Source organism: Talpa europaea (assembly GCF_964194135.1).
Source record: "Talpa europaea genome assembly, chromosome: 6".
NCBI classification, from domain to species: domain Eukaryota; kingdom Metazoa; phylum Chordata; class Mammalia; order Eulipotyphla; family Talpidae; genus Talpa; species Talpa europaea.
This window is the reverse complement of record NC_140072.1, coordinates 33,153,776-33,178,133: the sequence shown is the minus strand read 5'-3', so window position 1 is coordinate 33,178,133 and position 24,358 is coordinate 33,153,776. Positions and strand designations below refer to the sequence as shown.

General features: G+C 40.9%; 2 protein-coding genes across 2 annotated transcripts in view; both read left to right on the top strand.

Moving 5' to 3' along the window:
* Positions 1–3,961: 3,961 nt before the first annotated feature.
* LOC311172325 (ankyrin repeat and SOCS box protein 3) overlaps positions 3,962–24,358 on the top strand; it is a gene marked incomplete at both ends in the record, with an annotated part of 114,993 nt that continues 94,596 nt past the window's right edge. The window contains one exon of the mRNA XM_084235660.1: positions 3,962–4,065. Within this exon, the coding sequence (XP_084091786.1) occupies positions 3,962–4,065 (104 nt within the window). The remainder of the gene's footprint in view (positions 4,066–24,358) is intronic.
* On the top strand, positions 8,427–10,183 carry GPR75 (G protein-coupled receptor 75). The gene has a single exon (XM_084235658.1). It carries the CDS (start codon positions 8,442–8,444, stop codon positions 10,062–10,064), a length of 1,623 nt encoding a protein of 540 aa, XP_084091784.1. The 5' UTR covers positions 8,427–8,441; the 3' UTR covers positions 10,065–10,183.

Below are 24,358 nucleotides of genomic sequence, written 5' to 3'. Positions count from 1 at the left end.
GTTACCTTGGTATCCCAATTTGGTTATACTATGAACTACTACGTTTTCTGCCACAATAATGAATGGGTAGAAGGATTAAAAGGGACTGGAAGTCTACATCTGTCTGAAAAATCTTTAATGTATGTTGAATCAAAAAGACTAATGGACAGCAGGAATGGTGCCGAGGAAGACTAATTTTAGGGTGGTTAAGAGTTGAGGTAAAACCTATCTAAATGGGATTTTGAACTAATCTTTAGGGATGGATCCTTAAACAGACTTTTTTAAAATTTGAAGGTAAGATTATGACCTATTGATTAAAAAAAAAAATGGTAACTAGGATTAGAAAGGTTTTTTAAAATACTCAAAATACTGGGCATTGCCAGGTCCTTTATGTTGGAGGCCAATTTGGTGATTAGTAGTGTGGGCAGAAAGGACCAGTGTGGAATTTGGAATTTTGTTTTGTGGTAAAAAACAACTTTCTACATACTTTGTAGTTACTTTGTTGACCAAAGAACCTTGATAGAACTTTTTTGAGTATTCCCATTGGTGATCCTCAATATTGTTTTCATTTCTACTACATATAGAAAAATTTAATGAACATTTTCTTTCCTTCAAACTTTTTCTCTTGAGTATTTGTTTAAAATTCATTCCAAGTGGGGCCTCCCTGAGGCATAAGGTGTTAAGTCTCAGCACTAAGAAACAATCTGCAGCCACTGCAGCATGAGTTCCATCCCCAGCAAGGAAGCTAACCCACATGGGAGCAGCAGACCTCGCCTGTCTCACCTGCTGCTCCCCTCAGCCATGTATTTCAGTCAGTCCTCCTTTCTGCTCCTCTCTCTGTCTCTGGTGAATCCTCTCACCACCACCCCCCACACATACCTCTGGCCTGCACCCCAGCTCTTCTATGCATAAATAATCTTTTAAAAAAAGATTCATTCCAAGTAATAAGATTTTTAGGTGAGGAATCTAAACATACTCTCTTTCCAAGTTTTATTGATTTGCCAGTTGTTTAACTATAATTTTGAAAATACAACTTAATACATCTCTGCATATGCTTCACTTACCCTCTAACAAACTCCAATGCCAGTAACCTATCATCTGCCTTCCCCTGACCTCTCCTAACAGTTAAATAATTGTTAACCAATTTATTTTTCACAAAGTATAAAAATTGTTTTGTTGTGTTTTTCCAATTTGTTTCTGTCGTTTATATTCCGCAAATGGGGCAAGCTGTCTAGTAACTACCTTTTATTTTGCTGACTTATTTCACTTAGCATAGTTACTTCAGTGTCATTCTACATTCTCCCAAAAAGGCACTATTTCATCTTTTTTTAATGGCTAATTAATATTCCATTGGGTATGTATTTTACAATCTCTCTATTGATGGGCATTTAAATTGGTTTCATGACTTGCTATTGTGAAGGATGGTGCTGTGAGCACAGGGGTACATAAATCTTAGTGTTTTTCATATGCTTTGGGTAAATACCTAGAAAGTGGTATTTCTGCATCTATTTTTATTTTTTAAGGAATTTCCATGCTGTTTTCCATAGAAGTTGCACCAAATTCCATTCCCTTCAACAGTGAGTGAATATTCCTTTTTCTCCACTCTCACCTATTTTTTTCCTGTCTTATCCTTACAGAGGTGAGGATTCTCATATCTCATTGTGGTTTTGATTTGCATTTTCCTTGCACTATGTGATGGGAATGTTTTCATCTACCTATAGGCAATCTGAACGTTGTCTTTGGAGGGGTATTTATTTAGGTCTTTTGCCCACTTTTTGATTGGGTAATTGGGATTTGTTGTTGGGCTATATGAGTTCTTTATGTATTTTTTGTGTGTGTTGTGCAAATACTTCCTTTCAGTTCATAGGTTGCCATTATGTTTTTGTGGTGGTTTCTCCATACAACCACTTTTAATTTGATGTAGTCCTATTTGTTTAAAGAATCTGAACATTTTAATGGTTGTATTGTATGTCTTCCTTAAAGTGTACTTGTATTAATTTGCATTGCCAATACCAGTGTGTAATTAGAATGCTGGTGTCTCTGGATATTGATAACCCATTCATGTTTTAAAATATTAAAGTCCAGCTTATTTATTGCAGATTTTCCATTTTTTGACTATTAGTAGCCAGTGTCCTTTCCAAATGGGCACACTGTGCTGGTACATTATGTTGACATTTTAGCTTTAGCTTTGCTGATGTACTGATTCTAGAATTTTGGTAGGTCCTGATTTCCTCTTCTGTATCTTCAGAATCCTTTACAACTTGTGAATTGGTGGGGTTTTTTTCCCCTCAGTATGACTATCTCTCCCATATGTATAACTCTGGTGGTCACCTGCCCAACCTAATCTTCCATCAAAGTATCTGGAAATGAACTGGTAATTTATACAGTAGCTAGTTCATATGGGAAGGACATAACTTTGATTAGAGTTCCCATTCTAAATACTAATCTGGTGGTCTTTTTCTGCTAATTATTTCTAGCACCCAAGGTCACCATTATTGACAGTAGAATTGCTGCATTGCAAGTGGATGAGTATTATGTGGGAATTCATTGGAAAATATGCTTGAAATTATTTCTAAACAGAGTTCTGATAGCATATTAAACTTCTGGACTTGATAAATGTGCCAGCCCCCTTGGTTTTCCGTTGAAAGCATAGAGAACTGGGAAAGATAAATTCTATGATTAAGTTAAATTATTTGGTACTTATCGGTGCCAAACAGTTCTGTTTATTTTTTTTAAAAGATTTATTTATTGATTGATTTATACATACAAGCACTGGGTACAGTCAGAAGCGCGGGAGGGTGAGAGAATTCACCAGAGCCAGAGCGGGGAGCAGAGCAGGCAGAAGGACCGAAGTACACTGCTGAGGGGAGCAGCGGGCGGCAGGAGAGGTCTGCGCGCCATGTGGGACCCTCCTCCGGTGGCCGGGAGCGGACAGGCGCTGCAGAGGCTGCGGGCAGCTTCGCAACCCAGCGCTCAACCGCTGTGCCACCAGGGAGGCCCAAACGGTTCTGTTTACATTAGAGGTTTCAGTAGCAATATTCTCACTGAGGTATTTTACTTAAATGGAATGTGCAGGTTTTCTGGCACCAGAGTGAAGGAAAGAGTATCAAATAACATTCTCTATTTCTAAATAGTACCCCTGACAAGGTTTGAAATATAAGATACTCATTACCCAGGTGTAAGAGTTTAACTTGATGGATCTGACACTAAAATTAAGTTCTGATTTTGGACATGTTATGTTACTGATGTCAGAGAATGAGAGGACGGTATAGTGTTTTGTTTTCTGTTCTTGCCTGTTTGCACGTATTGCTGTCAAGATTTTGCATTCAACACAACATTAAATTTAACGTCGGTATCTCTGGGCTTGGCTATTTTAGATGCTTGTACTTTGCAACTCTTGCTGAGCTCCCTCAGGAGAGGCTAGAGAAAAGTAGGTTCCTTAAAAAATTTTACGTTGAAGTTGGTTTATTTAAAAGATGTTACAATAACTTGATTTACAAATTCGGTGTCTCAAAGTTCCAAACGACGACAACGGTTTCAAGTAAGGAAAAGTATTGCCCGCAACCCAGAGGGGAGCTAGGCCGGGACTGGGTCCTGCTGAGCTGCGCAGGGAGCCCACGGCCCAGCCGGCCCCGTCCCACGGCTCCTACCTGCTGAGGCCGCGGCCCTCGGGCCTCTGAGTGCCATCGGTGCCCCCACCGTTCCCCTTCTCTCTGCATGTCAGGTTTTGGCCCCCTCGGGGAGCGCAGACACCCGAACGCCGAGACGACCCGCCGGAGAAGCGCGCGGCGCGGGGGGCCGAGGGCGGGGCGGCGCGGGGCGCCGGGGCCGGGGGAGCTCGCGCGGCGGCCGCAGTGCGGGGGGCGCTGGGGCCGCCCAGGCCTGGGTGTCCCGCGGAGGGGGCGGCGCCCTCCGCGTCTCCGTGACTGCGCCTCCGCGCCCGGGGCTCGCCGTGGCTCCGGGATGCGCGGAGGCGGCGGCCATGGCGATGATGCCTCCAGCCCTGCGTTATCCGGGGCGGCGGGCGGAGCGCGCGTCCAGGCTGCGAGATGGAGGAGGAGGGGCGGCGCTGCGGCCACCCGGCAGGTGAGAGGCCGAGGACCCTCCGAGGGCGGGGACCCCGCGGGGACGGGCGGCCAGGCCCCGGGAGGCCGGCGGGTGAGCGAGGCGCGCGGTGCGCTAGTCCAGGCCCGGCGGCCGCGCACCTGCGCCCCGGGCGGCCTGCGGGGAGGCCCTCGCGCCCCTGCCCTGCGGCTCTCGCGCGCCGCGGGTGCCGCGGCAGCCCTGCCCCGCCAGGCCCCGGGGAGCCCTCCACACCCCACTGACTGCCCCTTCTTTAGCTAGCTTCCCTGGCACGGCCTAGGCCTGCCTTACCCAAAACCTTCCCCATTCCGGGAGCTCCTGAACTTCGCTGCTGCCCGTGACCCTGGGAGACCCCTCGCCCCAGTCTCCCACCCCACCGCCCAACTGGGGGGCTCCACTGCCTCCCCCCGCCCTCATCCACGACCTAGGTCTTCAGGACTCAACACCAGCAGCCGCTTCATCTTCTAGAGAGTCCATTCTGGGAGACAGAGCAAGGGCTCTGAAATCTGATAAATCTGTACCTGGGAATCTTAGTAACCTTGGGCAAGTCAGGTAACTTCCCTGAGGTTTTCCTGATCAATATATACACAATGTGAAAAATAATAATATGGACTCTCGCTACTTGTGAGGATTAGACCCTGAAAATGCCGGCCTGAAGGAATTTAAGTCTTTATGAGACAAACAAAAGGTGGTGGGGGTAGGGGGAGGTTGAGGGCTGGAATACTCCAAGTCATGAGTTGACTGACAAAAGTACATATAAAAATAAGCCAGAAAGAAAAAGAAAAATACCGGATGGTCTCACTCATAGCAGGAATCTAGAAAACTTAAATAAGGGGCCAGGAAAAAAAATAACTATAAGAAAGTAAAAATCAAAATCAACAAACAACTATGAACCAGAGACACTCTATGGGGGGTGGGGGGGCGCGGAAGGGAGGGATTGGGGTCAAAATAAGGGGGTTGTACTTGTATGGGGAATATAAAAAGGAAAAAAAAGAAAAAAGTACATATAAAATGTTTTTATATACACTAAAAAGTTAAGGCAGCACGCTAGGTTTTCAGAGGCTCTTCACACATCTGAATAAGAACAAATTGCCACTGTACAATACATTTTCAGTACCCCTTGCTTACTAGTTACTTTGAGATCCTTTCTTCCTTGTCATAGCAAGATGCATATGAAATCATTCCCCTTTTTTGTGACTAATATGCCTGCTTATCACCGTTGTTCAAATTTAAAATGTTTCTGATTTTATGATTTTATACTCACCTTTTCTTCTAGACCTATGAGTGATTCCAATGCAGTTTGCTTGCTGCATTGAAAATAGCATTTAATATTTGAGGGTAGCAAATAGGTATTGATCTACTCCCTTTCCAAGTCACCGAGCTTCGTGGGTATGCCGTCATAACTTTGTTCTACATTGTGCTGTCAGCCTGCTCTTTGTTAAAGTCCTAGAAATTAGTACTAAGTCCTGGGCTTACTTTCCCTCCACTTCCTTTATTGCTCCTATTTTTCTCTTCCAAAACCTTTCTGTCATCTGCTTTCCCTCCTTTTTCCCTTCCCAAACTCTAATTCCTTCTCCCCTGCCCCCCACCATTATCCCAAAAGGAGTAATTCATAATTACGCTGGAACCGTAGTTATCAGTATTGTCAAAGCGGTACACAGAAGAGTGAGAGAGAAAAAGGAGAGAAAGAATTCAATGTTTGGTTTCCAAGAATTTTCAATTGGAAAAGGATTACACTACTTACTTCAGAGGCTTATAGTGAGAATGAAATAAAGTTTGATAACTTATGTAAAGCTAGCATAAGTGCCTGGTGTATAATAGCCACCCAACAAAGAACAGCTAACAACTTTGAGTTGGCGTTCCCTTCCTTGATTTCTTTGATGTTCTGTTTGCGAACATGGTGGTGAAGATTCTGGGCTTTAAAGAGCAACTAGTAAGAGTCTCACTAACTCAGTCTCCTCATCAGTAAAATGCATGTAAGTTATACTAACTCAGGGTTGTGGTGAGGGTTCAGAAGGTTATTAGTGTGAAAAACTGAGCAAAGTACCTATCATATCATAAACTCTTAATAAAGTTAATATACTAATAATACTGACCATTAATATTATTATATTACTAACCTAGAATTCTCCTTTATTTTTATTCAAATTGGTTTTTCCCTTTTATGTTTTTGACGATTTACTTATGCATATAAGAGCTGGGGTACAGGCCAGAGGTGTGGGGGGTGAGAGGATTCACCAGAGACAGAGAGGGGAACAGAACAGACAGACTGACCAAAGTACACTGCTGAGAGGAACAGCAGGCAGGTCAGGAGAGGTCTGCTTTACCATATGGGTTGCTCCCTGGCCGGCCGGGGGATCGAACTCGTTTTGCAGAGACTGCGGACAGCTTCATAGGTTGCGTCTTAACCCCTTGCACCACCAGGGAGGCCCTCAAATTGGTTTTTCTCTTTTACTTCTGTTTTTCATCATTTTACCCATCCTCCAGTTAACAATTTTTAAAAAAGTAGTCTTTTAAAACATAGGTATCAAAAATTGTTCAGAAATAACTATACAAACTTTAAGTAAATACAATGGGAGTGAGCCACTTTTTCAAGTTCTCATCATGAAGAAACAAAAAGGTCAGGATTTATATTTTTCTCTCTCACAAAACCTGCATAAGGAAGGTGCAGAAAAGCTGATGACTATTCCCAGTGGAGATAGTCATATATTGTCATGATGTGTGCAATTTGAACTTGAAAATATGGGTGAGATGATCTTCTTCATGAAACACACCAGTCAGTTAGATGGTTCTCCCCAGAACTGCAGTTTATCTGATAGTCATTGGCACAGTTGTGCCTGTTGTAGCGTGCTGAGAGACTTCTATATTGGGCCATCTGTAGCTGCTACTTGGAGCCCCCAGTGTCCCCTCACTGACCTGCCCCTTTCTTTGTGCCCTGTGATTCAGCAAAACCTCTGGCATCTGGGATCCAGTTTAGGATCTGGTTACATATTCTGAACATCATCCTTGGACCTCCCCAGTGCCTTTTGTTTTTCCTAAAACCATGAATTAAAGCAAATGCTTTTTCAGTTTTCCAGAGCTTTGCAACAGTCTCCAAGGAACAACTTAAACTGTCTCCCTGGAAGCATCTTTGGGAGCAAGGTGGGCACCAGGCCACATGGGGCTTTGAGACTTGGAACAAAAGATTTGTGTGAGTGCAGTTCAAATCTCATTGCAAAATTAAAAAAAAAAAAAGTTAAGAACTAAGTAAGGTTTTTTTTGTAGAGGCTATCTTACTCATCTCTGCACCTTCAGTTCAATACCTGGCAAAAGGCGGCATATAGGAGGCACATGATATTGTAAGTTGAGCGAATGAACACATGAATGAGTGGAAGCCCCCTGCTTCATCATGAGGATATTCATGCTACATTTATGTAGCAGTTTAGTTTACAAAGTGGTGCTTTATACCTTGTAAATCTCAATTGTAATTCTGACTCTCTTCCTTACTTTCATTTACCCCTCTTAAATATAGTCCTCTACAAAGTTTTTAACAAAGGAGGGTGTGGAATTAGCCAAGAAATTGCAAGTAGGGCAAAGAAATTATAGATCATGTAAAATAAGAGATTCCTCCTAGGGAAAAAACAGGGTTTGTTAGTAATTTGTGGGATTTATATAAAGGTCCACAGTATACCTGAGCAATCCCCCCTGCTTGTATTTCAACCATTTGCTTTCTTGCCTGAGTCTTCCTGCAGTAAAGACCTACCCTCCTTCTAGCTTGTTGGTCCCGACTTCCTGCCATTCACTTTCCACCTAGCTAGTTCCTCATCACCAAGACTCACCCTCTCCCAGTCTCCACCCTGATTGGATTAGGTTTCCCTTCTCTGTGTTGCCATGGTAGCCTACTATAGCATATGATTTGCTACACTAGGCTGTAATTATATAGTTAAGGTTGATTCCAAGTAGATCTCTTTGCCAGAGAGGTTATGTTGGGTCTCCAGTGTCTGGTGTTTTGAAATGTAACATCTCCACGCCCATCAATCAGCACCTCAAGGGGTGAGGCCCACGAGTCTGCTTTTTTAAACACACTCTCCAGGTGATGCTCACACTAGTTTGAAAACCACTGTGTCATAAAACTTAAAATTAGCTGGATGAATGTATTTTGAAGTGTTTGTGTCTGTTCTGTGTTGGACTTGTAGGGGAGAAATGCTTGAAAAACTCTTGTGCTTTTGTAAAAGATCATGTGATCACTATACTCTCTACATTAATTCCTTTCCTTTTCTGGGTATGCATTTTTATGTGCAGGCTTTTCTGCCTTGGGCCTCTTTTGTCACATTTTGCTCATCTGTGAGTTGAAGCCCTGACTCCCTTCTCACTGAAGGAAAAGTCATTTCTCTCTGAAGATGAACTTCACGGGCCACCTTCAGGACGCTCCCAACACCACCTTGCTCCATGTGCCTCACTCCCAGGGAGGAAACAGCACTTCTCTCCCAGACGAAATCCAGGAACTCATCCACACAGCCACCTTGGCAACCTGTACTTTTCTACTCACCATCATCTTCTGCCTGGGCTCTTATGGCAACTTCATTGTCTTCTTGTCCTTCTTCGATCCAGCCTTCAGGAAATTCAGAACCAACTTTGATTTCATGATTCTGAACCTGTCTTTCTGTGACCTCTTCATTTGTGGAGTGACGGCCCCCATGTTCACCTTTGTGTTATTCTTCAGTTCAGCCAGTAGCATACCGGATGCTTTCTGCTTCACCTTCCATCTCACCAGTTCAGGGTTCATCATCATGTCCCTCAAGACAGTGGCAGTGATCGCCCTGCACCGGCTCCACATGGTGTTGGGGAAGCAGCCTAATCGCACAGCCTCTCTTCCCTGCACCTTGCTCCTCACTCTGCTTCTCTGGGCCACAAGTTTCACCCTTGCCACCCTGGCCACCTTGAAAACCAGCAAGTCCCACCTCTGCCTTCCTATGTCCAGTCTGATTGCTGGAGAAGGGAAAGCCATTCTGTCTCTCTATGTGGTCGACTTTACCTTTTGTGTTGCTGTGGTGTCTGTCTCTTATATCATGATTGCTCAGACCCTGAGGAAAAATGCTCAAGTCAGGAAGTGCCCCCCAGTAATCACAGTTGATGCTTCTAGACCACAGCCTTTTATGGGGGGCCCTGTGAAGGGAGGGGGAGACCCTGTCCAGTGTACCATGCCGGCTCTGTACAGGAACCAGAATTACAACAAACTGCAGCATGTTCAGACCCATGGATACACCAAGAGTCCCAACCAGCTGCCAACCCCTGCAGCCAGTCGGCTGCAGCTCGTGTCGGCTGTCAACCTCTCCACGGCTAAGGATTCCAAAGCAGTGGTCACTTGTGTGATCATTGTGCTGTCAGTGCTGGTTTGCTGTCTTCCACTGGGGATCTCCTTGGTACAGGTGGTCCTGTCCCGCCATGGCAGCTTCATCCTTTACCAGTTTGAACTGTTTGGATTTACCCTCATATTTTTCAAGTCAGGGTTAAACCCTTTTATATATTCACGGAACAGTGCAGGACTGCGGAGGAAAGTGCTCTGGTGTCTCCAATACATAGGCCTAGGTTTTTTCTGTTGCAAACAGAAGACTCGACTTCGTGCCATGGGAAAAGGGAACCTTGAAGTCAACAGGAACAAATCCTCCCATCATGAAACAAACTCTGCCTACATGCTGTCGCCCAAGCCCCAGAAGAAATTTGTAGACCAGGCTTGTGGCCCAAGTCATTCCAAGGAAAGTGTGGTAAGTCCCAAAATCTCTGCCGGACACCAACACTATGGTCAGAGCAGCTCGACCCCCATCAACACGCGGATTGAGCCTTACTACAGCATCTACAACAGCAGCCCTTCCCAGGAAGAGAGCGTCCCACATAACCTACAGCCAGTAAACTCTTTTGGATTTGCCAACTCATATATTGCCATGCATTATCACACCACTAATGACTTAATGCAAGAATACGACAGCACTTCAGTCAAGCAGATTCCAGTCCCCTCTGTTTAGAGTCATGGAGGTCAGAGAATCTTGTGTAAACTGTTTTAGTTTCTGATACTAATTGATTTTCTTTTCACTTTTGTGAGACCAGTGGTAGATTAAAACTTAAAAATTCAGCTAAACAATTGGCAGCTAATTCTTTTGTCTGAAGTGTTCGCATCTGTTGATTTGCTTTGTGGTTTCTTGACATTTTAAGATTTGATGTAAAAGTTTATGATTTAGATTTTACCTTGACCTGTGCTTCAATCTTTTGTACTGAACCTTTATATAGATACCAAGAATGCTTATGCTACTATGTTAGAAAATAAACTGATCTTGATCATTTGAATCAGGGCTTGGGGTCTTCAAAGTTCTTATGAGCTGGCTTTTGTACAGAAAGTAAAGAGATGACCTTTACTGAGGTATTACTTTTGTAATGTTGAATTACAAATTTTGATTCCTTGAAGTAGGGAAATGGGGAACAGTACACTTTTTTGGTAGCATGCTTATTTAAATAAATACTATGATGTTAAAGCAGAAAATCAGAAATATATTACCTATAACTATCTTTACCAAAAATATACAGGCAATAGGTACTTTCCTTTGATAAGACAGTAAACCAAGAATATAGTATTAAGCCTATTACCATTTCTTATTATAGAAATTAATTTGTGTCAGTTGAGGAACTCTATACTTCTTTATTTTAAAAAGATGTTTTTGGTTGCCAAAAATAAGTTATTGTATTTTGGAATGATCTTACTCAAGGATACCAGTGAAGAGAACTACATCAGTAGTAGAGGGATGCTACTACTGGGAGAGTAGACATGATCACACTCTCAATTGGGGTGTTGTGCTGTGAGAAGCGATCTAGACTGTTGTTTTATGTTAAATGATCTCTGGTTTTGCTCAAGAAGGCATTAGGATGTGATTGACAGAGTATTTTAATTTATATTTTCCTTTTTGTGTGAGAAGGGTTTGTTGATATGACAGAGTATCCAAATACTTATTTAGAATTTTGTTTGTTTTTTTATATTACTGTGATAGAAAAAGTCCTAATCATCCATTTGCAACCTCAGTGTATTATTTTTCTTCCATTCTGAAACTGGAGATGGATCATAAGGAAAAACATTATTTCTATAGCTAAACCTAATTTTATTATATATTCTGTGGTTCCTAGCATAAGAACTGTAAAGTCATATTTTTATGTCAAAATATTTCCATTATATAGTTAACATTTGAACTTGCTACAGTTTTGGAACTGTAACCACTAGACACAAGATGAGCATTCAGATACAAAATTTATCTTTTTTTTTAATTTAATAAATTTTATTTTTATATTTCCCGTACAATTGCAACCCCCCCATTCTGACCCCAATCCCTCCCCCAAAATTTATCTTTATAAATTATATTCTAGAATTGTTAGTGCAGATTAGAAGGTAGTTTTTTCCTTTGATGAAAGGCATTCAGTTTATAGCACCCTCCCCTGACTGTTCCCAAACACAGCGGTCATGAGAGGCAAGGAGAAGACAGTAGCTGCTCAGCTAGGACTCAGCTAAGTTTCACCTAACAATTCTTACCTTCCAGTATCAGCCAGTCATTTCTATTTCTGAGATCTAAGTATGAGATATGGATTTTATTTTGTTTTTAAATGCACCTTGTGGACACTCTCCTCTCTTCCTTCTCTCCGGTCTTCCTTTATTTTTGCTATTCAATTTTATAAGAGAAAATATCCACTCACTTTTTTTTGTAATTGAATGCTGTTTTTAGAAGTCATTATAATCTATTTCAATCGTGCTTTTATATTTTTAATACAACACTTCTCATTTATTAGTACTCCCACGAGGTAGGTTAATATATTACCTCTTTTTAACAAAAGATAAAGAAATCTAATATCCTCTTCCAAGATCATTTGAAGAATTATGGCAAATTAGAAATTAGACTTTTGTCTAAATCTAAAACCTAACATTTATTCTAATAAAACACACGACTTTATGATTAACATTATACAGGAAGATATTTCACACTTTGTAGGTATGTGTCTATTTTTTGGCCAGGAATTTCAAATGTGATTATATAAAATATTTTTAAAAGTAATTTCTACTTGTAAAATTAAAAATGACAGATTTCCTGTGTGACTCATCTTTGCGAGGTAAAAATTATAGCATAAAGAAAACTCGGCATGTGCATATGAGGTATTCAGTATTTTTATGCTCATTAAGTAATTATTGATTTAACTTGCATGAAATACATAATGGGCTAGATTCTTAGCCAACCTCCAAATCTATATCTATATCTACAGACATAGATAACTTCTCTTTTCATAAGGGCTAAAATGAGAACAAAAAGTAAGGAGAATTCAGTGAATATGACTAATTAATTAGCAGGGTACATTAATCAGTTCTCTTGATGCTTTACTGTGATGCAAAGTATGTGATGTATTTCAATCATTTTATAATTGTTCTGATGTTAACCATTAGGCCAGATTTGTATTTCTGATGCTTTCAATGTTCTTTTAAAATAATGTTTGGAAAATAAAATATTGAAAATCCTAACACTTCCGAACATCAGAATGTAAATATGATGACTTGTCTGTCCATCATTTGAAATCACCAGAGAGTAACAGTGATCATTATTGCCTGATAGATAACAATGTCTTGAAGCTCAGAGAGAGACTTCTTTTCCTTAAAAGACCACTTAACCAAGAATAATTAATTCCAAAGACTAATTATTTACTAAACTAAAATTTTCACCCAGCAGGAAAAGTTCTGAATAACCATTTCAAAAACTTCTTTAAAGTGAGAGAAATTTTGAAAAATTTACAGAATTTTGGAATTTTAAGTTTATCCATCACAACTTGGTTTTAAAACTCAGAAGACATTAAGCAGAAAAGAATTGAATATAGGAAGTTAAATGTTCAGAGATCTATGACAGATCTCCAGAAAGATTCCACAATATACACTACCAGCCTGACCACCATTTGATTTTTCTCATTTAGTTTAATTTATGGTGATACATATTAACTGATATACTAACCTCAAGACAACCTGGCAAATAAGAAACAACTGAGAATAAGTGTTTCCCTACTTATGCCTTTTCAAGTGTCAAAACTGAATTGGTAATTGGAGTATCTCTGGGTTATAGTTTTAAATATAGAAACTCATCTATTTAACTTAGAAAATTAGTCTTTTTTTTCTTCCTGCTTTATTTTTTTGAAGATTTATTTATTTATGCATACAAGAACTGGGGGTGTAGGCCAGAGGTGCGGGGGGTGAGAAGATTCACCAGAGACAGAGTGGGAAGCAGAACAGGCAGATCCACTGAAATACACTGCTGAGGGGAGCAGCAGGCGAGACAGGAGAGGTCTGTTGCACCATGTGGGTAGCTCCCTGGCTGGGGATCGAACTTTTGCTGCAGTGACTGCGGATAGCTTCATAGGCTGAGTCTCAACCCCTTGTGCCACCAGGGAGGCCCACAAGGTGGATATTCTTTTCTAAACTGGGTAGGGGGCAGTAATGAAAGGGCAGTGGCAAAGGAAAACCAGCATGAGGCTTTGCAGAGAAAGTCACAGTAGCCTTCTCAGACAGCTCAGTTTTAATAACCTGAAAGTGAGTGTCTGTAAGACTTATTCACATTCAAGATACTTATATCCCAGGTTGAAGATTTCTATCCTAGTAGAATGGCTGAAGCCTCAGTTTCTCCTCCAGATCTGACTCATGATTAACCCTCATTATTAAATAATTTTCCATAATGTAGACAGAGCAGTTTATGGAGTTTTCCCTTTCTAGTCTATCCTCTTTATCACAGGTCAGTGGCAATGCGCCCAGAACTATTGTGGGATCTTTGTCGCATAGAGACATACCCTTTTCTCCCTTACTCACTAAAAGCAGTTGTTTTTCTTTTCCACTAATGAAAGCGGCCTGTGGTTCTTTGTCAGCAACTTGCCCTCTGCTCTCCTATTGGAGTTGAAAGAAGGAAGGCCATGAGTCAGTGAAGACCATCAGGACTGTGGAATGGGATAAAGAGAGGCAGATAGGCTGATGGGAAAAGGCACATGTCTGTTGGGCAGCTAGGTTTTAGAGAGGCCAGGCCTAGTTACGGGCTTAGACCCACAGGCAAAGCAGCCAAGTTCCACCCAATGGGAGCAGCAACTGACTAGTGATTGTGGTTCAGGGTGCAAGAGGCCAGCTGCATAGTCCCACAATGATGTGAGGCAAGAGAGCCAATGTCTTTTCCAGGAATGAAGGAAATGACTGCTTGAAGCCAGATGGGCTAATCTTTGAGAGGATGGATGGAGAAGAGAAAGGGGTGGGCAGAAAGATAGAAAAATACCTCCTTACGTCCTCCCTCACACCTAAAGATGGGTCTGTAAATTGAGAAGCAGGTGCTGGCAGTAGTTACAATGATATTCAGTCTTTTGGCTTCCAATACCATTTATTTATTTGTTTGTTTGTTTATATTATTTTATTTTATATAATTCTTACATCATTTTTCATTTTTGCATAATGTATGAATTTTCATTTTGGTTATTTTCTCCATACAATTCCCACCCCCCCTTATTCTGACCCTAATCCCTCCCCTCCCGCCCCTCACTGTAGTGTGTCTCTGGTCTATAGTTGCTTGCCGATTTTGATTTTTACTTTATTGCAATTAGTCTTTTTCCTGGTCCCTTATTTAGGTTTTCTAAATTCCTGCTAAGCCAGAAAGAAAAAGAAAAATACCGGATGGTCTCACTCACTCCAATACCGTTTAAATGCTAAAGACACTCAATTTTGTATCTCTTATCTTAACCTGTCCCTGAACTCCATGCTGGTCTATTCAGCTGCCTATTCAACATCTCCACTTGGATGTCTAACAGGCATCTCAACATTTAACATGTACAAAACTGAACACTTGATTAAACTCTCCTCCCCACCAAACTTGTGCTTCCTGCTGTTTTATCATCTCAGTAAATGGCACTGCAATTACCCAGTAGCACAGCTCAATTTAGTGCCCTTGACTTTTTTCTTTCTCTTGCATATCACATCTAATTTATTGACAAATCTTCAATTATCTTGAAAATACACTCTGAATGGATCATCTCTTCTGCCCACATTCCCCCATCATCTCTCACTGAAAGTATTAAACCAACCATATAAACATTTTCCCAGTTTCCAGCCTTTTCTCCTAAAGTCTCTTTCCTGTGAGACAGTGATTCTTTTAAGGTTAATCAGATGTATTACTCTGCTGCATAAACTCTCCCAGTAGTTTCCCATCCTATTTAGAACAAAATTTGAAGTCCTTGCCATGGCCTGCATGGCCCGAATGATCTGATCCCTGGTTTCTCTCTGTCTCCATTTTCCTTCATCTGTACCTAGTGCAGTGTGCTTGACTGGACAGGGTTTCTGGTTCTCTCCCATAACTCAGTTTTGCGCCTATTGGATTAGAGCCCTGTCTGAATGACCTCATTTAATGTTAATTACCTTACTTCTTAAAGGACCTAGCTTCAAATAAAGTCACTCTGAGCGTTAGAGTGTCAACATACAAATTTGAAAGGGGGGAGAAGGGTGAAGGGAGGGGGTGAGGGCACAATTTAGTCCATATTGTTACATACAGTTATTTACTGGCTGCCGCCCCACTAGAATAAAGCTCTAATAGAACAAAGACTCTATTTTGTTCAGCACCAATCCTAGTACCCGTCAGTCCCTGACTATAGTGGGTTTTCTGTGTATATGTATTGAATAAATGAATAAAAAAATAATGCAACAATGAAGCCTGGAAGAACAGATTTGGGATGTCCACCCAAATCTCTGTCTGGCTGGTTTATAATCCCACCCCTCCCCCCCTTTTTTTCTATCTCTCTTTATTTTCCCAAGATGTTTATCAACAGGACTTTAATGAAAAGAGATAGGGTCTTGATTTAGGAGGGCTGCAAGGCCTTGTTTCTGATTGTTTACTCATTTAGGGGACCAGATCTGAAGCATCTTTCCCAAAGGGACCACCCTGGCTGCTTAGGAGCTGCTGGACAACACACATGCGTTCTCATTGGAATTCCTTGACTCATTATGCAGCCTGAAGGCACTGACGTCCAAAGCAACTCTTGAGCAACCACAAAGGAGTGAAAGGAGAAAAGGGGAAACTAGTTCTTGGAGGGAGAGAAAGCAGTATACCACTTATTTTAACATGCATGACAATTTTAATGAAGATATGGAGATAGATTGATAGATCGATAGATACAGATAGAGATAGAGAGATATATATTTAATAGTGAGATTTTGCTTTCCATAAGAGATAGTTAACAATCTGTTTAGGTACATTTTTTTCCCTCTTACTTTTTTTATTTTTAAACAATATTTGCTTCCCCTAGGTACATTGTTTTAAAGATTAATTTTATCGGGCCTCCTTGGTGGTGCAAGGGGTTAAGCACCGCACTATGAAGCAATCCACAGCCTCTGCAGCACGAGTTCGATCCCCGGCTGGCCAGGGAGCAACCCACATGGCACAGCAGACCTCTCCTGTCTCGCCCACTGCTTCCCTCAGCCAGTTTATTTCAGTCAGTCTGCCTGTTCTGTTCCCCACTCTGTCTCTGGTGTATCCTCTCACCCCCCACATCTCTGGCCTGTATCCCAGCTCTTGTATGCAAAAATAAATAAATCTTAAAAAAAAAAGATTAATTTTATCAAAGCAACTTCACCACTTTGGTGATAATGAACAAATTTAGTGAATTTTCCCTTCTTCACCCTAATAAGCGGATAAATTTTTGTTTATTTGTTTATAAATATACCTAGGTAGTGCCAAGATAAGTTCAGTTTGTTTCTGAGTTTCATTTACATGAAGGTTTGCTCTTATGATTTTCCTGAACCCTCCACTGATGAGTGGGAGGTCTTTCAACTGAATACAATGTGGGAACCTTGATTTTCATGCAAAGTCTGTTTTGCGAAATGTAGCTTGTTCAGATGCCAGACCTTAAAATTGGAGCAATTCACAAAGAGTGCTTTATGCCTGTCTTCTGGGACCATAGAATTAGAGCAAGTCTTCTAACGTGTATAAATGCTTCATGTTTACACATTTTTAAAATCTGACATTAGCAAGGGTTTGTTTCTTGCTCATTTGTTTGGTCTTAGCAATAAAGTGTGTCAAATAGTTGTAAGGCTGATTTCATTAATATTACTCTGGGGAAAGATGACTGAGAATTGTGTACTTCAGAAAGAAGCACAATGTTAGACACTTTTTTGAGGAGTTCAGAGTACCTGAGAACTGGAATGTTTTCAGTTCATGTGATTAAAAGGTTGAAAATTCAATTATTTTTATGACCTAAGAGATCAGGAACTTTTTTTCAATCACCGCCCACAAGTGGAGGAAATATAACAGAGGAAGGAGATATAGATACTATATGCTTGCTCTAGGGAGAAACAAAACATAAAAAAGCCAGTGTAAGACAGCAAAAAAATTAATGAAATGATGTGTGGAATCCAAGTGGAAAGAAATATAGATTGAACAAATCATCAATTCTACTTCATTTTCTTTCCCAGTCATTTTAAAAATGAGGAAAATATTTTTTTCCTTTAAAGTACAAAACATTGAAAAATAAGGATGGGCAGGAAACCCATGGGAATTGGAGTAGTTGGGTATGACTTTATAAGATATGGATAAAAGAAGATGAAGAATTCACTCATTTAACAAATATTTGTTGTATCAATTTTATGCAAGGTTAAGGAGCAACGAAAATTAAGGTTTTTTTAATAAATAAAAGGTGAAGGGATTATTTGTATCACTTAAAATCATACATTAAAACTGGATCTAGGGCCTCCCCGGTGGCGCAGCGGTTGAGCGCTGGGTTGCAAAGCTGCCCGCAGCCTCTGTGGCGCCAGTTTGATCCCCAGCTGCTCCCCGGCCATGGGAGGAGGGTCCCACATTGCGCGTAGACCTCTCCTGCCGCCCGCTGCTCCCCTCAGCAGTGTACTTCGGTCCTTCTGCCTGTTCTGCTCCCCGCTCTGGCTCTGGTGAATTCTCTCACCCTCCCGTGCTTCTGACTGTACCCAGTGCGTGTATAAATAAATAAATAAATCTTAAAAAAAAAAAACAAAAACCTGGATCTAGATTCACATTGCTTACTATCTTAAAAGGGTTATCAAAGAGGGGAGGGTTGCTGGCATTTAATCAAACCAGAATTTCAAAGGTGACAGTTTACTAGTGAATTTTTATTTGTTAGATTTGTAGATTGCATTGGCTTAAGAAAAGAGTGATATTCCACACTATAAATAATATATGGAGGAAAAAAACAAACAGGTGTCATATATATTACTAGGATAAAAATCAATTATTTATCTTACTTTACAGGATATTTTGCTGGGTATTTGGTGTGTTCTCTCAGGGGGGAGATAACAGAGCCATTCATGAGATCGACAATTTTTTTGTGAGTAGAAAGTACTATAGTATATTATTTATAAACATAGACTCTGAATTGACTCAAATGTGAACTGTCACCTGTATTTTACTTCAACTCTTTCAGCCTCATTTCCTTATCTGTGAGTTAAAGATAGTAAACCTACCTCATAAGGTTGTGATCTTAGGGTATACTAACATAGTGCTCAGTATTTAGTAAATGTTTAATACATGGCTTTTATTATTTTTATTACCATAAAAGCAAAGTCTGAGGTAGCCTGGGACCTGAAATCCAAACAGTCAAGACCCAGGATTGTTCACAATTCTCTTTTGGGGAGGATGACACATTTTCTCCAAAATGGTTGATGAAAGCTCTTCTAACAAATAACTTTTGCCAACAAGTTTTAAAAATACTAACTGTAGGCCCTGCTGGTGGCATAGGGGTTAAAGACAGTGCTATCAAGCTATCACCAGCCACTGCAGCATGAGTTTGTTCCCCAGCCAGGGAGCTGACCCACATGGTGCAGCAGACCTCCCCTGCTCGCCCACTGCTTCCCTCAGCAGTGTATTTCAGCAGATCTGCCTGTTCTGCTCCCCACTTCATCTCTGGTGAATCCTCTTACCCCCCACACCTCTGGCTTACACCCCAGTTCTTGTATGCTTAAATGAATAAATCTTTTTTTTTTTTTTTTTTAATTTTTTTTATAGAGGCATGTTTTATTTATTTATTTTATTTGTTTGTTTGTTTTGTTTATACATGCACTGGGTACAGTCAGAAGCGCGGGAGGGTGAGAGAATTCACCAGAGCCAGAGCGGGGAGCAGAGCAGGCAGAAGGACCGAAGTACACTGCTGAGGGGAGCAGCGGGCGGCAGGAGAGGTCTGCGCGCCATGTGGGACCCTCCTCTGGTGGCCGGGGAGCAGCCGGGGATCGAACCGGCGCCGCAGAGGCCGCGGGCAGCTTCGCAACCCAGCGCTCAACCGCTGCGCCACCGGGGAGGCCCTTAAATGAATAAATCTTAAAAAAAAAAATACTAACTGTAAGTATGGGAAACTAGTCCTGGGGAAATACAACTTCCAGTTTCCTTCACCAACTATTAACATTTTCTAAGCCATAGGGTATTTGATAGAATTCTTAAATGTGTAGATTTTCTTGCTATTAAATGACCACTGGTGACTAATTTGCAAACTAGTATTTCTTGTTGGACATGGATGTGTTCAAGCTGTTTGAATCTAACAGAGTTCTCTATTTTTGGCTATACTGCTGAGTACATGCACAGAGTAGAGTAGATTTGATATACTGGTTTATACTCTAAGTTGCTGAACTTTCAGGAAATTTGTTTTTAGTATTACATACTTACAAGGTGAAAAGTTATGTTTATGCTTCAGGAAAATATACATGTAAAATATACATATATATGAATTCAAAACAAAGCACCATTTAGTCATTGAAAGGTAATTAAAAGCAACTTATGGGGGCATCCCTAGAGGTCTAGGGTTTGGGTCTCAGTGGTATCACCTCTATGGCCTGAGTTTGATCCCCAGGCAGGCAGCTAACCCACATATGGCACAGCAGACCTCTCTTGTCTCACCTGCTGCTCCCTTTAGCAGTGTATTCAATAAATCTGCCTGTTCTGCTCCCCACCTTTCACCCCTTGTACCTCTGGCCTACACCCTAGTTCTTCTATGCAAAAAAAAAAAAAGATAGAGGTTTGAAATACATAATGAAATGTGTAGCACAACTTTACAGACTCACAAATATCTCTGATAGTTGGGATGTTTATGATTTCCAGAAATTCTCCATTATTTGTTTTTACTGAACACTTTGTTTCAGATATATAAAAACAATACTAAAATGTTTAAAAGTTTAACAGATAAATATGGATGCAAAACACTGTATGCTCTAAATTCCGTTTGTCAACAATTTTGCTTTTTTAAATTTTTTTCAATATTTATTAATTAATTTATTCATTCATTCATTCATTCATTCATTCATTCAAGCACTGGGTACAGTCAGAAGTGCGGGAGGGTGAGAGAATTCACCAGAGCCAGAGCAGGGAACAGAACAGGCAGACTGGAGAAGAAATACACTGTTGAGGGGAGCAGTGGGCGCGGCAGGAGAGGTCTGCCCCATGTGGAACCCTCGCCGGTGGCTGGAGATGGAACCGGCGCTGCAGAGGCTGCAGGCAGCTTCGCAGCCCAGCGCTCAACTGCTGCGCCACCAGGGGAGGCCCTTTTTAAAAAAAAAAAAAAAAAAGATTTATTTATTTTATGCAAGAACCGGGGTACAGGCCAGATGCATGGGAGGGTGAGAAGATTCACCAGAGACACAGCGGGGAACAGAACAGGCAGACTGATGAAACACACTGCTGAGGGGAGCAGCAGGGGAGACAGGAGAGGTCTGCCGCGCTATGTGGAACCCTCGCCCGCAGGCTGGGATCCAATCGGAGCTGCAGAGGCTGCGGACAGTTTCACAGCGTGGCTCTCAGCCGCCTGCACCACCAGGGGAGGCCCCAATTTTGCTTTTCTTTCCATCTTACCAGTTGTGAGACCATCAGGCCTGTGTTTATTTTCGCTAAGTGTTAAGAAGAGGGAATTCCAGTTGTCTTCAAATTGTGATTTATCCTGCCAGGGGAAAAATATGCTCATTCTTCTCAATCACTGGGGGGGGGGGGGGGGGAGGGGGGAGATAAAAAGCATTAGTATACTGTGTTATTTCTAAGAGAAAAGTCTTGTAAACTATCAAGACTGGAGGCATGGCTGGTGATAATAACCGATTAAACTCTAATCTTAATTCTGATTAGCAATGTTCCTAAAAATGTATCCTCTTGATGCTAACATGTCAATTCCATTTTCTAAGAGGTGATAGAGCCACTCATTCAATCTATAATGCTATAATATGGTGAAAGCAAAGAACAACAGTGGAACTCATCTACACCTATAATGCCCATTTTCCTTTTAGGATGCTTTGTTGTTATTACATGAAACCTGCTTTATGAGTGACTCTGTGCATTCTGTCAGTTGACAAATAAAATATTAGTGAAAATTTTTCTTTTGCAGATGAAGAATTAGTAGAATTTACTGTTCCCTTAATTTGCAGGATCATCCACAAAGTGATTATTAGCATAAAAAATAAAATGTGCCCTTGGGTATGTTGTGCTTCATGGTTTCTCTATAATCCCTGTCACACAACTGTAAGAAAGAAATGGATTTTCTTTTTTAAAGATTTATTTTATTTATTTATGCATACAAGAACTGGGGTGTAGGACAGAGGTGCAGGGGGTGAGAGGATTCACCAGAGACAGAGTGGGGAGCAGTTGGCAAGAAAGGAGAGGTCTGCTGCACCATATGTGGGTTAGCTCCATGGCTGCGGATCAAATTTGTGCCACAGTGGCTGGTGATAACATGATAGCGCTGAGACTTTAAACCCTGCACCACCAGGGAGGCCTGGATTTTCTTTAAATCATTATCATGGGAAAATATTTTGAAAACTTTTAGCTTGACATGTAACATCCATGTAGTTAGTGAAGATCATTTCTGTGTTCAAATGGAAATGCAAACACTGCTATATAAAAGGAAGAGTTTAAAATCAAATTCTAGGACAGTTAATATTTTATTTTCATTTGAAATGGATTGTAAATATTCAAAATTTATTTTTCTTAAAGATGTATTTATGCATACAAGAGCTGGGGTACAGGCCAGAGAGGCAGGAAGTGAGAGGATTCACCAGAGATAGAGTGTGGAACAGAACAGGCAGATTGATTGAAGTACACTGCTGAGGGGAGCAGCAGGTGAGACAGGAGAGGTCTGCTGCACCATGTGGGTTGCTCTCTGGCCTGCTGGGGATTGAACCCGTGCTGCAGAGGCTTCAGATTGTTTCATAGTGCGGTGCTTAACCACTTGCGCCACCAGGGAGTCCCCTATTTATTCAAAATTTAAATCTTCATTTTTATTTTCCTGTTTAGCTCAATTTCCTTTATACTAGATCTCTGGTGCTACTGGGTCAAAAATTTGACCTGATGATGTATTAAGATGTTTAAGCATTGTCAGAAATCAGGTCAGGCTTTTGTAGGTCAGAAAGACTGAACAGGACAGTTCATTAGGGACTATACACAGAACATACTATTTGGTTAAGTTGAGATAATTTGTTGCCCTTTGTAGCCAAACGTCTCTCAATCAGGGATAGAAGGGCCATAGGCCCCACCTAGTGGTGTTTTGAAGAAAAGCAGATGAAGTAGGGGGAAAAAAAAAAAGTCTCCATGTCAAACTTCCTGTGAAAATAAGCTACCTTTCCTTGAAACCAGGATTAAGGAGTTTAGTTATATGTGTGAAATTATAAAATTGCAACTCTTAATCTCAATCACTGGAGAATTCATTTAAAATTAAGAGAATCACTCTGGAAGCTTACTTAAGTTTCTAGGCTGTGCCCTAAGGAACACAGGTCTGGGAAGTATCCACATCAATGGACTCCACTCCTCATATTAGGCATATTGCAGCTGAACCCTACTCCCTGCCTACTGGGAATACAGGCTACTTACAAATCAGAATGGCTGAATGGTGGACGCAGCAGTAAACAATTTGGAGATCAAATGTGACTTCATAGATCCAAGGGGACCCAAGATTTAGAAGTGATGGCAAGATAAGGCTTTGGTTTGTTTTTTTTTTAACTTTTTACTTTGAAATAATTATGATTTTTATTTTTAAAAATCTTTGGTGAACTGTAATATTTCAGTATTGTTTTAAAGACTTCTTTCTTTGTTTTAAACATTCTTAAAGTGTTCTCTGGCACTGAATTCACACAATTCTAACTCCCTCTCCACCTATACCTATAATCTCACGTGAAGGTAATTTTGTCTTAAATCACTGATATAATAAATATGATCGTATAATTTACTAAAGAAATGAATCTAATGGCTTTGGTGTCTAATCTTATGCTAATAGGTGACAAGGGAAATATGAGGCTATAAACTAATATTTGTTGAGAATCTAGTGTCAACTACTGGAGTTAAGTTTTTTTACATAAAGTGAAAATGCACTGATGTTGCCACCTTATGAAGTGATCTCACTAACAAAAGAGGAAAGTGAGGCTCAAAGAGGTCAATTGAGCTGTCCTGGATTACAAAGTAAGTTAAAGAGGGGGTCTCCCTGGTGGTGTAAGGGTTAAATCACAGCTCTATCACCCCTGTGGCCTGAGTTCCATCCCTGCCAGGGAGCTAACCCACACACAGCACAGCAGACCTCTCCCGTCTTGCCCGCTGCTGCCTTCAGCTGTGTATTTCAGTAGATCTGTCTGTTCTGCTCCCCACTCTGTCTCTGGTGAATCCAATAGGCCGTGCCTCTGGCCTATACCCCTGGCCTATACCCCAGTTCTATGCAAAAATGAATAAATGAATCTTAAAACAACAACAACAAAGTAAGTTAAAGAGAGTGCACCGAGGTTTGAATTTAAAGTGAATTATCTTTATGTGTTTTCCACAAAAATCTAAGTCCTCCCAAGAGTTAACCGTATTAATCTTTCCCCAAACTAAAATATCTTTGGCCAGAACTGCTGAAAAGGAGGGAAAATAAAGTACTTTATGGCCACATTAATGTCCTTACTCAGGTATATACATGATAATACAATGTAGTGTGCAACAGGGCAATGGAAAAAATAAAGGAACTGCATGACCTGCCATTGACTACATGACAACACTGCTTATGGACATTTTATTCACATTAAAATAAATATTGTGCTGTAAAACTGCCCATATCTAAAATCTGTAGTGCAATGTAGGCAAGTACAAAGCCTAGCCGGAATGGTGTATTTTGTTGGAGTGAACCACTCTTGGTCAGGAGTATCATCACTGACCATCTACACCAGGTACACAGTTTGGGAAAAAACACACTCCTTCCTATCAAGGAGAAACAGATAAAAGTTCTGTGAAAGAAGCAACCTATACAAGTAAGATTTTCTCGAGATTACCAG